Source organism: Coptis chinensis, chromosome 1 (assembly GCF_015680905.1).
Source record: "Coptis chinensis isolate HL-2020 chromosome 1, ASM1568090v1, whole genome shotgun sequence".
In the NCBI taxonomy this organism is placed as follows: domain Eukaryota; kingdom Viridiplantae; phylum Streptophyta; class Magnoliopsida; order Ranunculales; family Ranunculaceae; genus Coptis; species Coptis chinensis.
Genome location: NC_141456.1, coordinates 24,965,844 through 24,981,744, shown reverse-complemented (window position 1 = coordinate 24,981,744; position 15,901 = coordinate 24,965,844). Strand labels below are relative to the sequence as shown.

At 35.4% G+C, this 15,901-nt stretch overlaps 2 protein-coding genes across 3 annotated transcripts; one reads left to right on the top strand and one right to left on the bottom strand.

The window, feature by feature from the left end:
* Window positions 1-12,643: 12,643 nt before the first annotated feature.
* LOC147523110 (F-box only protein 13-like) lies at window positions 12,644-14,471 on the top strand. 2 transcript variants are annotated; one of them, XM_086596960.1, is made up of 2 exons: window positions 12,644-12,769; window positions 13,072-14,471. In XM_086596960.1, the coding sequence occupies exon 2, from the start codon at window positions 13,112-13,114 to the stop codon at window positions 14,327-14,329; it is 1,218 nt and encodes a 405-aa protein (XP_086453086.1). In that variant the 5' UTR covers window positions 12,644-12,769; window positions 13,072-13,111; the 3' UTR covers window positions 14,330-14,471. The 2 variants fall into 2 exon arrangements, with proteins under 2 accessions (XP_086453086.1, XP_086453074.1); XM_086596948.1 differs by lacking the exon at window positions 12,644-12,769 and adding an exon at window positions 12,793-12,929.
* Window positions 14,472-14,854: 383 nt separating this feature from the next.
* LOC147523109 (uncharacterized) lies at window positions 14,855-15,536 on the bottom strand. Its single transcript, XM_086561392.1, has one exon. The coding sequence runs from the start codon at window positions 15,513-15,515 to the stop codon at window positions 14,856-14,858; it is 660 nt and encodes a 219-aa protein (XP_086417518.1). The 5' UTR covers window positions 15,516-15,536; the 3' UTR covers window position 14,855.
* Window positions 15,537-15,901: the final 365 nt, after the last annotated feature.

The window sequence follows — 15,901 nt, the reverse complement described above, 5'->3', positions numbered from 1 at the left end:
CCACAAAAGGCCCTATCAACATTAACTTTTATGATGTCACCTTCAGGTGGGTACTATTTGCAATCCTTGATCCTAGGTACCCTCTGTGACTTGTCTTGCAAACTCCAATTCTTCAAGATACAAGACTCACTACCCCCTCTTTTCATCTGACCTGTAGCAAGGCAGTAAGAGAAATGGATATTAGTCCTCAATTGTACTTTTCTTTGACATAGACTCAGCTGTTCCCTTCAAAGATGCATCGATTTCTACTTCTCCTGTTGATGACCATGCCTACTAATACTGCCGACACCCACAACTGCTTAACGAGAGAACCGCTTCTTCTATGTAACCTGAGTGCTTCTGAAAAATTTGCAAAATTGTCGTTATATCCAAACTGAAATCCAGCCTATTCCCATAACTTCTTTGCCTCTGTACAATCCTACAAAATATGTTGGAGTGTATCAACCGCATTACATCCCATGTAGCATCTGAAAACTAATTTAACACTTCTTTTTTGGAGAGACTCATCAGTAGCAGCACAGTTTCTCAATAACTTCCAAGCAGTACCTAAGATATTTTGGTTGCAACCAATTGTGCCACAAATGTTTGCACCACCAAGAGCTTGATGCTTTCTTTCTAATTGACTCAAATGCAGATTGAACCGAAAATTGACCTTGTTGGTCAGGCTTCCAGATCGCATGGTCTGCCCCCATTGATAATAGAAAGCTGATTTAAGTTAGGGTTAGTTAGACTTACCCCCAATTACTAGTTGCAATTAGTGTTACCCCCATTTTCAAAAATATTAGTGATACTCCCCCATTTGAGTGATCTAATGGTCAGATTTCTTCATCTGAAAAAAAAAATCATCTCGTAACCGTTGGATCTTGCAATTGGGAGGGTATCACTAATATTTTTGAAAACGGAAGAGTAACACTAATTGCAACTAGTAATGGAGGGGTAAGTCTAACTAACCCTTTAAGTTAAAACCTGCAATCATAAGAATGACTTGAAGAGCTCGAGGAATGGACCATGACCCATCAGAGATAATACTGCTAACCTTAGCTCTACAGCCCATCACAAAGCACAACAAAGTTTTCGATTAGACTAAAAAAGTGACATGTGCAAATGGTTTGGAACTAGCAGAAAAGGTTAAAAGAATGTTTTTATTGTTTCTGAAAAATCATTCAATTTATTAATACAGATATAACATAGTTAATTGGTTCATGCATAGTTCGTGATTCCGAACGAAATTTTGGAATTCCGTCCGGAATTTCAGTTTTAAAAAAAAAAGAATTCCAAATATAAAGTCGAAATATCCTAAATCATTTGAAATTCCGAATGTGATAGAGGTCGAAATTTAATAAATTTCGGTTTTTAGATTTGTCAGAATTCCAAAAATTCTGAAATTCCGAACTATGGATTCATGTTTTAAGGTCGAACAGAAATTAGTTGGAATGACGGTTTCGTAACTCTTACGAAAATATCTATCTCTACACTATATGATAGCCGGGTCTTTAGGAGGCACACTTCTCAAGCGAACCATGTATTTCTAATCTCTCTATTTTAAGATTTTATAACCACCTCCCTTCATTATTCTAATCAGCTCTCTCATTTTTAAATAATTTACAAAAAACTCACTCACTTTATTGAAATTAGAAATAGTTTCATATTATTTAAAATAATTTAGAAAACCTCACTCACAAATTATATTCAACTCCTCCTAATGTTTTTATATTATTTTTTAGATTACAACTAGAATTTAAAAAATCATACTATCCGAGAGATGTTATTAGAGCGACAGGTTTAAAGACTTGAAAAAACACCGATGTGTAGCACGGTTCACATACTTGTACACTATATGATAGCCGGGTCATTCGAAAGCCTCCTCAACTCTCGAGTAGGCAAATTTAAATCTCCTTATTTAGTTAATTTAGAAATATCTCCCTCACTAAATTTAGAATAAATTCTATTTTTATTAATATAATTTGAATAAAGTCTTTTTGTTTATTAATAATTTAGAAATACCTCTCTAATGTCCCTTAAATTAAATAATTACCCCATTTTCCACATTGAAATTAAAACAAACCCTATTTTATTATTGATAATTTAAAAGAACCTTCCTAATCTTACTCAAATAACATAATTATCTCCCATTTTGTTTCAAATAAATAAATAAATGAGTCTCTCCTATATAATTACAATTAGAATCCAAAGAAACCATGCTAACTATCGACCTGGAGGGACGGGCCCTATTTTCCACATTGAAATTAAAACAAGTCCTATTTTATTATTGATAATTTAAAATAACCTTCCTAATCTCACTCAAATAACATAATTATCTCCCATTTTGTTTAAAATAAATAAATAAATGAGTCTCTCCTATATAATTAAAATTACCATTTACAATTAGAATCCAAAGAAATCATGTTAACTATTAATATGGAGAGACGGGTTTCAAGACTTAAAAAAACCGATGCGTATTAAGGTTTGCATACTTGTAATGAATACGAAATAACGAGTGCGTGTGCTCGAGTGTTGTGTCAATTTCATATGATGTTGCACTTGCACGCTGCCTCTGAGCTTTTGCAGTTAAACTTTTCTATCACTTTTCAATACAACAATGACACGATAATTAATTAGCAATATATATAAAGTAGAGCAGTTACAAGTTGAGGTTCCACAAGTACATCAAAACCGTGGATTACTCTCACTCTCACTAGGCGTGATGTAAAGCTTTTCTCAGCAAGAAATGAGGCTGTCTACATGAGTTCTAAAGAGGTAAGGAGTGCATCCATTAATCTCCAGAGATGTCATTTGCTGTTCTGGACATCATAAACACGGTACCGAATCCATCGCATAATCCCTGTAAAATCAAGAACCTACCGTTTCCAAGAGTAGCTACAGCATTCTTTCTTTTTGATGAATTTCTAGGAAATCTTGTTGCATTCAGACTATATCGCTTCTCCCATTCTCCGCTGTAAAGATCTTTCAATACCCATAAATTGCAAGGGTCATAGCTTTCCGAGTAAATACTTGGCATCACAATCATAGATGGACAACCATGTTTTTCGTGTAACATTGCCAGATCGAAGCAATCTGAAGTCTTGACGTGTAAAACTTTTCCCTAACAGTGTCAAAAGAAACCATGTAGTACGTATACATATTCTAGTTTAGTGCGGATCGTGAGATGGAACATTCCTTTAATGGAAATATAATTCCGTGTGGAGTGATAACGATCTGTTATGCCTTCAAACTGCAACTTTACCCATTTCCATGTACTAGAAGTCTAGAACCAAGAGCAACCAATTCACATCCAAGTGTTTCCGTTTCGTCGATAACAGCCCGTACCACTTTATATTCCCCAGTAGAATCGTTGTATGTGATTCCACACATGGCCACTCAAATTTGTAATAGTCCTTTGCGGACGAGGCAGTATGAGCTGCTGGAAAGTAACAGGATTGTAAACAGACATACCTACAATTTGTATACCAACACTTTGCAAGTCTAGTAGTACTAAACCATTAGTCCATTACAACTACTTTTTGCTATTGCTGGATAGTTATCATTAAGTATAGTTAAATCACGGATTACAACCTCTTCATTCTTAATTTAATTGTAAAATCTTATTAGGATAACGAGATCTATCTGAACTGCTAATTAACTTGTTCCAAAGCCCAAGATTTGACACAACCAATTTGCTTTTCTTTTTGTCGCCGCATATGGTCTGTTTTATGAGATTATTTTGAGTTACTTAGACTTTTGTACGTGCTTAGAAGGTTCAAGGTGGAAGGCGAACTTCAATTCAACAGAAGAACATCAACTAATCTAGTGTCCAAAATCTAAAGATGAGAATTTAACAACAAAAATAAAAAGATGCTTCAAGGCCTGTACCGACTACCGAGTACACAATATATACGAGGACTGTTAGTTCTAAGTGAGATCGATAAAGCAAATAGGAAACTACTGGGTTTTACTTGTAGAAGTTTAAACACTACTGCAGAAAAGTGCATAGATAGCATAGGAAAAACGCTATGAATTTGACTTTATAGCATTTACAAAACGCTATTTATAGCCATGCTATGTTTTTTAAGATAGCGTTTTCAGACAAAACACTATTAATTTGATAGCGTTTTGGATACAAATGCTATCAAAATGATAGCGTATTTTATAACGTTTGTTAAAAATGCTATAAATTCCATAGCGTTTTTGCCTCAAAACGATAGCATTTCTTTCATGCTATTAAACTTCTATAGCGTTAAGAAAATGCTATTGTTTTTGTTAATATAAAATAAAAAAATTCAAATACATATTAAAATTATTAAATTAGTGAATGAAAAATGAATTGGATCCAGATGGATTCGAACCATCAACCTCTCAATTATTTGAGCGCTCTTCCATTTCGAGCTTATGGATCCATTGTATTTCAGCCCCCTAATTTGCCATTTTACATAGTTCACCTATAATGATAGGAAAATACTTAATTACAAATCATACATTCAGCCTTCCTGCTGGTTATTTTGGTCGAATTCCATGCTAGAAGACGTCGATAATTCCACCATATGAACTAGTGAAATATCTAACAAACTTGACCCAATTGCGGTCGACTAAGTACGAAATATACCAAAAGAATGTATACCTGAGTCATTGTTAAATACATCAAAACAAAATTCAGTTGAGCGACCAACCACTTCAGCTTATCCTTTGTTAGTATGAACCCTTTCACAACTTCCACACAAAGACAGAGGAAGTTCAGTACTTTTGTAAGGTCAAGTAGGCAGCACATGTTCGCATATAGCACCTTCTTTGTCAGGATCTATGAAAAAGCGGCAAAAAGCAAAGTATTAAAACAATTTGTATAAAAAGATTCCATACCTTAAAACTTGTGAGCTTTGTCATGGCTTGATAAATTTTTGGACGAGACAACGGAATAAGAGAATGCATAGTTGATACCATCCACACGTACTGCCCCATCTTCCATATTGAACAATGCCGAAACAACTAGCTAGAATTGGACACAACATAAATAGGTCATAAGGTACATAATTAGTAGTTCCAAACAAACCTGGCTGCTGTACATACTCCCAACATAAACACGAGATCCAAATGTAAGTAATTTAGGCCGATGAGAAAAAAAAATGAAAATAAGTGCACAAATAACAAATCTTACTTTATGCATGTTGTGCATTTTTGGTGTGAAGGAATGTTCAAATAAGGATCAATAGTTTACCATATAGCAAACGAGGCGATTGAGACCGTTGGACTGGCAAAGAAAGCAGCTGAAAGCACAAGTCCAATACTGAACCATGACTCGAAACTGCATATACACAATCAAGTTAAGTTGACGGCAATCAGTTCAGTTCAAAATGTATACTTTAGTGCGTGTTCGGTGTTCTTTATATATTAAAGATTGAAAGAAGTTATATACCTCAAAGACAAAAAGAGATGAAAATGCTATCTTTGAGTAGCACCAAAGCCCTCTGAAAAAGCTTGGTGGAAAAGCATGTCCATGTTTTCTCACAAGAGGGGCTAAAAATTATATAAATTCCAATTACAATGACTTGAAGCCACCAAGAGAAACTCAATGTTAGAGCTGCTCCCATGAGCTCGTAGTTGAGCACATCAACCACCACCCAGTTGAGAAGCAAATGTAAGAAAAAGAACCCTACAGCTGTGAAAACCAACGGGTTGACGATGTTTTGCGCTTGAAGAAATCTTTGTAGTGGGAAGTTGAGAGCATACGCAAAGAGTTGAAGGAGTAATCTTCATGCGACTATCTGGCTTTGGTCGGCTATAGCTGCCCATAGGCCAAACGTTTGCAAGATTGTGTCTGAGTACCAATAAAGAGAAGAAAGAACCACTGCTGTTCCCAAGTGCAATATAATAGCTTGTTGGCATATAGTACCCAGGGAGTCATACTTCTTAGCTTCAAATGCTTCACCACAGAGACTTTGCACCGCTATTGCCATTCCTGTCTAGATGAAGAATCAATAAGCTAGTTAGCAGGATCAGCAAAAAGTAAAGAGAGACAGGGATCAATGAGAACAAAAGTACTTACCATGATGATGAAAGCAAGTCCTTGAATTTCAAGAATAGCCATGGATGCACCAACAAGCTTCAGGCTACCCATATAGTCTAATAAACATTTGAGTAACTAAACTCAGCATAAAATTGAAAACAAATATAATTACGCACAATCCATAGAGGCTCCATAGTTGTCTCAACTCCCAACCAATAAGCAAAGCCCACCATTCCGAAGGTAAGTTCTCCTGACCAAGATACTCCTCAATTCTATTGGAGGACAGATCTGTACTTACGGCCTTATTATTTTTACTTCCATGATCATCATCGCAACTGGGGCGAGTCTTCAACAATGGCTCTGTTATTTTTATGACAGTTTCCCCCATTACCATGGAATATAATATTGAGTTACTAGTACTTTGAAGCAGCTACTCAGGTATCTAGCTAACTAGGTCACGAAGATTCTAAACCATTACAAACTCCACAATATTCCAAAAAAAAAATAGGCAAATAGTTAAAATTTATATAACAAAGATTTAGAAACAAAGAAAAGCAAAAGACAAAATATAAGGAAGGAAATCACGAGAGTCCAAAGAAACTCCACAATAGCAGGGTCAGAACACTTCGTATCTTTAATTGATCTCAAAGTCAGATCGCTTTGTATCTATCGATTATCGACCTCAAAAGTCAGATCACAAAGGTTACAGTATGAATCTAGAGGTTAACTCACTACAAGTAAAAAAATATCGCAACCATATTTAGATGGTGCCCTTTTAAAGGTTAGAAATTAACTTTACTTCATAATTGCCTTATCTAAGCCTATTATAATAAAGTTTGGCCACGAAGAAGTAAATACTCTGTTCTACTCACTCCAGCACTTATAATAAGATAAACCATTATTTTTAAAATTTATGTTCTCCATTTTGTATATTTAGAGTTGAAAGTTTATAGTGCTTACCTGTGGGAGGCAAAGTACTTTTTTGTTGCTTAGTAAGAAATATTATAGCATTTATCATATTTTTGATATTTTCATGCATTTCCTGGATTCTAAAAAGTAAAATGTTTTATAATTCTTATCACCAGCAATATGTATATCGATCTGAATCCAATGTCACTTTTTGATATTTTCATGCATTTCCTGGATTCTAAAAAGTAAAATGTTTAATAATTCTTATCTCCAGCAATATGTATATCAACCTGAATCTAATGTCACACCTGAAAAGTTGGGATAGAGTTCTAGAAACAGCTCAACATGGTCGGAGTGACACATAGAAAAGCTAAATAATAAGGATGTGCTCAAGCAGATAAAAAACAAAAAAAATTGTTTCAAGATACTTTGGTAAAACTTAAAACCAATGCTTACTTTGCTGCCTGCCAAACCAGGTGAGGGATCAAAATCTATAGGACACAGATTCACCGTATCAAATCCATCAATAGCTTTGGATGATACATGCTTGAAGAGGGAAGGGAGCTCTTCAGGGGACTCTGTTTCAATCAACAAAGATCCGTGATGACATCCATATAGAAGCAACTAAACCTACACCACAGTGAACAATTGCAGTTAATAAAATATTGATTAGGTGGAAAGCAGAGAAAGGAGAATGTCATTATTACAATCTGTTTGAAACTATAATAATAAGGTGTTCGTTTTTACAATGCTTAACATGTTACAATACATGATAAAAATTTAACCTCTTCAATGGAGTGATTATTCCTATTTGAACTCCAAAAGAACACCAAGATGTTAATATACAATTTAGGTGATGCAATCAAATTGATGCATCTGCAAGAAAAAAAACTTTCTAATTAATCGGACAGGGCTATGCTCGTTTGTTTCAAACTCAAGAAATTCAGTTGACACTTCAAATTTCCCTCCACAATATCATCGGGTTGTACCACTTCTTTATTATGGTATCATATTTATTTGAAACGTGATGGGTTAAAGCCCTTGTCGGACCAAATAACATATATTATGAATTTCAAAGAATATGCGGATGGAGAGTGTCGAATAGCAATTGTAAATTTAAAACCTGAAATCAGATTGGAAGAGTGGAATATAATGAGGTAAAATGCATAAAGATGCAAATGAGAGACCACCACTCAAAGAAATAAAATGCTAGAACTAGACAAACTTATTGAGTGACACAGTCTCTATAATCAAGATTGATGAGAACATATACACAAACTTGGTGGAATACCTGGAAGAGGGAAGTACATGGGACACAGAATATGATGTTTCCCGCTCAGCTGTAAGACGTTGAGCCTTCTAAAACTCTTTTAAAACTACCTGGAAATCTTTTGCAAGCTTAGCATTGTCAATCTTGTAGCATCAAACTCGATTCGGTGGTGTTTAAACTTCAAATCTCTTGAACAATCGGAGTTCCTTTCTCTGATTTTGTTTCTAGGGATTTCAATTTCTTTTTTCATCAGGTTAATGGGTTATATCCTTCGCTGAATCTGTCACGTGTATGAAGTTTAAGTGCCCGGTTTACCCACGTGTTAAGCTGAGATAGCGTTTAGAAGAATTTTGGGACACCAAACATAGAAAACGTACCTAGTTAGGATAGCGCTAGGTTTACCAAGTGCAATGCCTATTTTAGCATAGCATTTTTTTACAAATGCAATTAAATAAAAGCTATCTATGGCCATTTTTGTAGTCGTGAAATAATCAAATTCCTAACTGATTAGGAAACAAAACTCTCTAGATGGGCAAGGCAACTTCGACGATGCTTCTTGATAAACAATGGACATGTCACGCGGCATGCAGTTTTCAGTCAATATTCTTTAAACGCCGTCCACAACATTACTAAATCACCCTTCTTTTCTGACAACTATCAACATCTTGATTTTCTTTAACACGGCCAGACAAGTTTTCGTTGACTAAGGGCACTTTGGTCCTTTTAGAAACTAGAAGACATATACAATTCATATTAGAAGCCCACGTGGGAAGCCGTTCGTTGAATGCCCAAACTTATATTGTCAAGTTAACGTGTTAATTTCATGAACTATATAAATAGCCCGCTCACCACCTCTCTATCTTCTGTTAAACACAGATATCCAATTATATATCTCAGAAACACCGCTAGTCTCTCTTTCAATCCTATCAACAAATCACTGTTTTTTTTCTTGAAAAAGAAAAATTCATCTACATATATGGAGAAAAGCAACTCTTATGGAGCTTCATGGGCAGATCAATGGGACTACAGCAATCCAGACCCAGTCCATACTGAAGACCCAAACAAGAAGAAAAGTGGTACAAGCAATAAATATGGAAAGAAGGTAGGAGAAGGTTTTGATAAAACCAAAGCAGTGGCGTCAACAGGAATGAAGAAGGTGAAAGAAGGAACCACTTTGGGTTTTAATTGGGTTAAAGAAAAGTATAACAAGAGGAACCAAAAGAACTGAGAGTTTTGAATTTATTGATTAAGTGGCCGGGTGCTCTAGAATTCATATTTCTTTTATCTCTACTTCTTATTCTATAGATTGTTTGGGACTCGATTTGTTGTTGACTACTTTTTTTTCCTATCTATTTGTAAATATCATAGAAACATCTCTTGTAGTTAATTGAATTTGTTCTTGTTTTTACTTGAGAGCTATGTATATCTCTGATTATTCCTTACTTTGATTATCTTGTTATAAACTTATAATACATTAACTATAGTCTATAGGTAGTTTATTGAGAACTTGGTGACTTGGCTATTGACCGAGTTGCATCTAAATACAGGGGTTGGAAATTTGTTGTGTGTGGTTTTCAACTTTTCATCACTGGTGACGTTGTTTACCAAGTTTGACTGTGGAAATTGGAAACACACAAAACAATTCTTCACTTGCTTTCCCGAATTTGCCAAAAAGAACGCTTCAGGAACTTGGGGGCCCAATACATATATTTTACCGTAATATCGAAAATGTAGTTAAATATTTATATGGGACTTACAAGTGGGTGCCCGGGCCCTCAGCCCACAGTGACTGCAACTCGGGATGAGTGGGGCAACCTGGTGGATTGGTGGCCCTTACTTTGGGCTTGTACTTAAGTGGTGAGTTTGGGCTTATACGTAAGTGGGCTTACTATCAATCTGCGCTATACAAAGTGTGGCTTTCGGCCCACTGTGGGTGGGCTATATGGGCTTCAATTTGCTTGACTGATCCTTAAACGGTTGGATTATCAAGGTCAAGTTTTAGGGGGTGTTCAAGCTCAGCTCGTGTGTTTTTTTAGAGTTTAGCTCCAGTTAAATTCAAATTCTACTCAAGGTTTTTTTTTGTGCTCAATCTTGACTCATTGAGTATTCCAATAGCTCAGTTCAATTTTTTTTTTCTTTTTTTTGAAACAGTGATGGTTGAGGCAAAACTGCATACGCAAACCCGTATCTGTTGATTAAACTTCAAAGAGTTACATGCCTCTCTAAGAAATATGATCGTTAGAGGGAGAATTCTCAATACAAAGTTGTCCTACCACTAACACTGTGTTTTTTTTAAGAGCATGTCTTCAGTGCGCGAGATGTATGGTGCGCAGGTAATGTGGGCCTTTGGATCAGTACTTTTGTCATGCAATACACACGCACCCCTTGGTATGAGTGGCCCAGATTTGATAGCATACCATACGACCTGCGCATCATAGATTTAGCCTTTTTTTAATAGAGCTCCAGTCAAATTCAAATTCTACTCAAACTTTATTTCATTCTCAAGCTAAAGGCAGAAATTTTCCTATCAAGTTATATATCTTGTACCCAAAAACCGATATATATTAGAAATATTGAAAATATCGGAGATATATATATTTTTTGGTGAACCGGTCAAATTATCACTATATATTAGAAATATCAGTCAAACAATCAAACAAATCGGTCAAACAATAAAAAAAAAAAAAAAAAAAAAATCAAACAATATATATCAAATATATTACCAATATATAAGATATAAATCGGAAAATGGGATATATATCGGCAAAAAAAAACTACAATACTTGGTGGAGATATATCGAATATTTCTATATTGGGTACCCAAAAAACGATATATATCAGCAATATTTCAAAAAATATCGGTGATATTTTAGGCCTAACTCAAACTTGACTCATAGAGTATTCATGTAACTCACTACAAAGTCCTTTATATGCCCCTCTATCTTTAAATTTGAGGAACCAATACAAAAATGGACTTCTAGCACCACAGGACTCGAACTCAGAACGTACGGTCACAAGTTATACACACTTCCACCGTACCAATTTCACATCAGTTGAAAACATATGCCAGATTTACCATTGAATATAAAGGTCTTAATTCTATAAACCAAAACACAAGGGTCATCTATGTCCATTGTCTCCCCTATACACACATTGAAAAGGCTGATGTGGCCCTCTATTTTGAGGGCTTGCATTTGTGATGCCCTAACAGATCAAGCAGTTGGAATATTATGTAAACTTAGCTAAAAAAAAAAAAAAAAAAAAAAGACAAAGTCTTTTTTCTATTGTCAAAAGTCAATTGTATAATGTTTTTTAACCAATTTTTTTGTAATTTTAATCAATCTGGTTTTATAGAAATACCATAACTTAATATTTATTGATAAAACTTAAATTTGTCAAGTCTCTTAATCTCTTGTAAATATCTTGCTTCTTTTATTCATAACATTAATGAAGGACGCCAAAGCAAATATTCTTCGCAAATTGAATATTTTTTTTAAAAAAAAGTCCAATAATAATACTTCCGCTCTATATAATCTACTCAATCTTTAGTCATATGTGAACTAATATCACATAAACTTCAAAAAAAAAATAAAAAAAATAAAAAATCAGTCAGTTTAATCAGCATTTTCTTTCTTTTCTTGTGCATCCTCCAAAGGTTTGAATTTCTATTGCTCCACGAAATGCTTATTTATGTAAAAAAAAAATTCCATATGTTCTGATTTTCTTTTCCTCCACTTTTTCTATGCATATCTTTTTAGTTGTTGTTGTTGTTATTTTTTGTCTTGAGAATATAAAATCAAATACTCCTGTACTACGCTAAATTTGATTGTGCGTACTTGACTTGATTTCTACATACTATACATTATTAGTCAAATCAATTTTTGGCAACGAACTTTAGATCCTCGCTGTCATGGTATGCGTTCATGGTAGGCAATAACGCAAGCAACTTCTTTAGTGATAGGACTATAAAATTATACCTTATAGAAAATGATTGGAGAATTATTAGACGAAACTACTTTTGTACGACAATATTGCAATTATTTATTTATTTTTTATTGGCAAGCCTATTTTTAAATAAAATTAATAATTCATTAATGTGGCGGGGTTCGAACCCTAAACATTTGGTATAATCACTCAAAGGTTTTACCAACTTTACTAGTAGGCACCTACAATATTGCAATCATGTTTGCAATAACCATCAAAATAAATTGTGTTTTTATTTAGTCTACCGTTATTATTCCATGACCATCCAATTTTTTTAACGAAGGATGATGTGGCAGCCAAAATATACCGGTTACCAGAAATATCTAAATAAATTTGTAAATTTCGATAATATATACCAGAATATTAGGAATATATGCCAATTTTTTTTAGATAATAGGAATAGTCGAATAGATGCCAATTTTTCTAAGATAAGGGGAAAAGATGCCAATTCACCCAATAAATACCGACCAATTTCATTACCTTTTGTCTCTTTAAATTTTTTCCTCAACTATGTGTATTTCACTTTTTCGTGGGGGTATTTCATGGGGCCATTGGTCCCTGTTTTCAAATTTTGTGTTGACTAGATATTTTGGGTAGTCGTAGCCTCGTAGGTACACTTCTCTTTCAAGCTCTTGATCAACATTATAGATTTATAGAATACCAAACAGCACAAGCTGGTCCAACTGCTTTGCTCCACCCATTGAATAATAAATTAATGTGTTGTAGATCTGGCTTTTGAAACATCTTTTCCGTTCCTAGTTAGTAAATGTGGTAATTAATTTAAGGCTTCATAGTGTAATGTTTCAATGTATTAAGATGAGTGGTATGGCATTCTCTGAATGTTGTTGGATTTAGCTGTCAATTATAATGTAAATTGTAAACTGCATCTCTTGATCTTCTTATCATGTTGCAGTGATACTTGAGTCAAGAGGAAATTTCACATCGTAACTTCAATGGATGCCAAGGGTGGGAAGTCCGGGACTGCAAGCTCTAAGAGGAGAAGTTTAGGCATGGATCCATGGGACAAACTTGGTGATGATATAATGGAGGTCATTTTAGCTAGACTTCTTGTGACTGAATACTTCTGCTGCCAACTTGTTTGTAAGAAATGGGGAACAATCATCCGCTCTCCTACTTTTAGAACCACATCTCAACAACTTGTCAACCGCCTTCCGTGGTTTTTCATGGTCGATGAAGAGTCCTCTATTAGTGCAGCCTACGACATGGAAGCAGATGTATGGCGTCAAGGTGGTTTCCCACTACATAATATTATGGAGGAGTTGCGGAGAACTCCAGTTGCTTCTTCCAATGGTTTGATGTGTTTCATTACAGGAATAGGTACTCTCATGGTTTGCAATCCATTCACAGGATCAATGCGTTTGATACAAGATTTCAACATAGATGAAACTGTTGAGGCAATCACTATGCGTTCCTGGGCATCATATTATAAAGTTTTTGTGGTGCTTAAGAAATCAAGTGATCTTCAAATGAAGGTATATTCATCAGAAGGCAATACTTGGACTTCAATGTCACTAACAGTGATTCAAAATGTGCAAAGTCAAGACACCAACAAGGACAGCATCGACATCGAGCGTGGAATAATCACACTTGAGAAATATGCAGGTAAAACTAGTATCAATGACTGTGGAAGTGTTGTGGTATACTACTTTACGGCGAAGGGTCTTTTAGTAGGATGTGATACTAAAGAAGGTGTAGCATATACATACACACCAGCTTTCCTCAATCACGAGGAGTGTGCTTTTGACTTGGTAGAGTGTGGGGATCGCATACTTATTGCAGTTCTCGCAGATGTGGATGTACCCCGTGATGCAGATGAACCCCCTGGTGGGGATGAAGCCCATGAAAGTCGTGTAGCGTTTCAGGTTTTTGAGCTTGACCATGAGAGAGGATGGAGACTTCTAACTGAGATGCCAGAAGACATGTCTAAAAATTACGACGACACAGATATTGAGATCAATTGTGCTGGATATGGTGATTACATGATGACCTGTATCTTTTCTGAGACAGAGGACCTTTATGATGTTGTGACATACAACATGGATGAGGATGTCTGGGACCAAGTGCCTACATGTGAGGATCGCTTAAGTGGTGATAACAAATTTTTTGTAAAATCGTATGCAATTATGCCAGACCTACATTCTCATGTCTAGCTAACAGAAGAACTTGTGTTGCATTTTGATCTTAGGTTGAAAAGATAAAATGTAGAAAGAATTGGCAAATTAATTATAAGTTCAATTCAATATGGTAAGTCAGTAATATATCCAAATCAATTACATTGTTAATTGTTTCAAACTTTGAGGGCCATTCTAGTATTAGTCTTCTTGACCGATTTCAGTGTTGGGCGGTTGGGACCTCATGTCCTCATCTAAAACAAAAGCCCTGGCGTTTGGTCATCTATAGCCACTTCATCCTTCTGCAGTCATGCTTGAAAGTAGGCCTTGAAATTCATTAGTTAAGAGCCTTGCGTAAAAGAGGCTAAAATTTGTAATAAGGGAAAAGGCATTAGTGATTTAGTGGTATTACTAATGCAAAACCGTGCAATAAGCCTTTGACGTAGCCAGCCAGCATAAACCATCGACAATAGTGACATTACCATAGAGAAAATGAAAAAGAAGATAATGCAGTGTTTTTTTATCAAGATTTGAAATTACAATGAAATAAATCCATCCCTTTGTATTAGTAAACATCTGGATAAAAACGATCCATTAGTGGATTTTTTTGCTGTGCCTGATTCAAGTGAAACTGGAGCGTGTAGTTCTCGGACTTGAGCTTTGTTACTAACTCCTGTAAAGTCTGAATCTCTTGGTATCGGGCATCCGCTTCTTTGACCCGTTTATGAATAATCACAGCATGCTTGGCAACCACATTGTACTTATTACTCAGTTCTTCCATCTGTTCCTCCAGCAACACTTTCTCCTTGTGCAATTTGTCAGCTGCCTCTGCCATAGCACCATTAGCCTCGGTAGTGATACACTTCACCAAAACCTCGAGTAGCCTTGACGTACGAGCTTTCGCATCGTCAATACTAGATGCGGTTGTCATCTCGTTCACAAAAAACTCGACCCACTCTGCACCATTCTTTGGAACATTGTTGTTGTTCACTGGTGGTATACTTTCAGAACTTACAACAACCCTTGCTGCTCCAGTATTATTTACACCATGATCAATCGCTGAAGCAACAGGCTTTGCAGTAGACGAAAGGGGTGCAGGTTGAGAAAAAGGGTTTTTGTAGTTTCCGGTCGGTTTGTTGTTGTATCTACTCTTCTTCTTCGAATAAGTTGGTATTGCTGATTCTTCGAACAAGCTTCTCTTTTGACGAAGAACTAATGCAGACATGTTTGCTTGATCTGTGCGTTATTTTTGTTCTTATGTCTGTGTACCTCTCTTTCCCTTGTCTCATAAATATATATATAGGGCAATACACCTTTCCAAATAAGACATCTTCTCGAAATAGAATTAAGAGTTATACTAGTTTTCGAACCCGTACGAACGGGTACCCTTATATTAAATTATTCTAAAAAATATTATTAATTATACATAGCTCATAGTAATCCAGTAAATTTCGATCCTATTATATTCGGAATTTCGAATTCTTTTGGAATTTCGATTATTTCGACACTATATTTGGAATTCCGTTTTTTTGGAAAACCGAAATTCCGAACGGAATCCGGAGTTTCGTTCGGAATCACGAACTATGACATAGCTATGAGATATATATGATA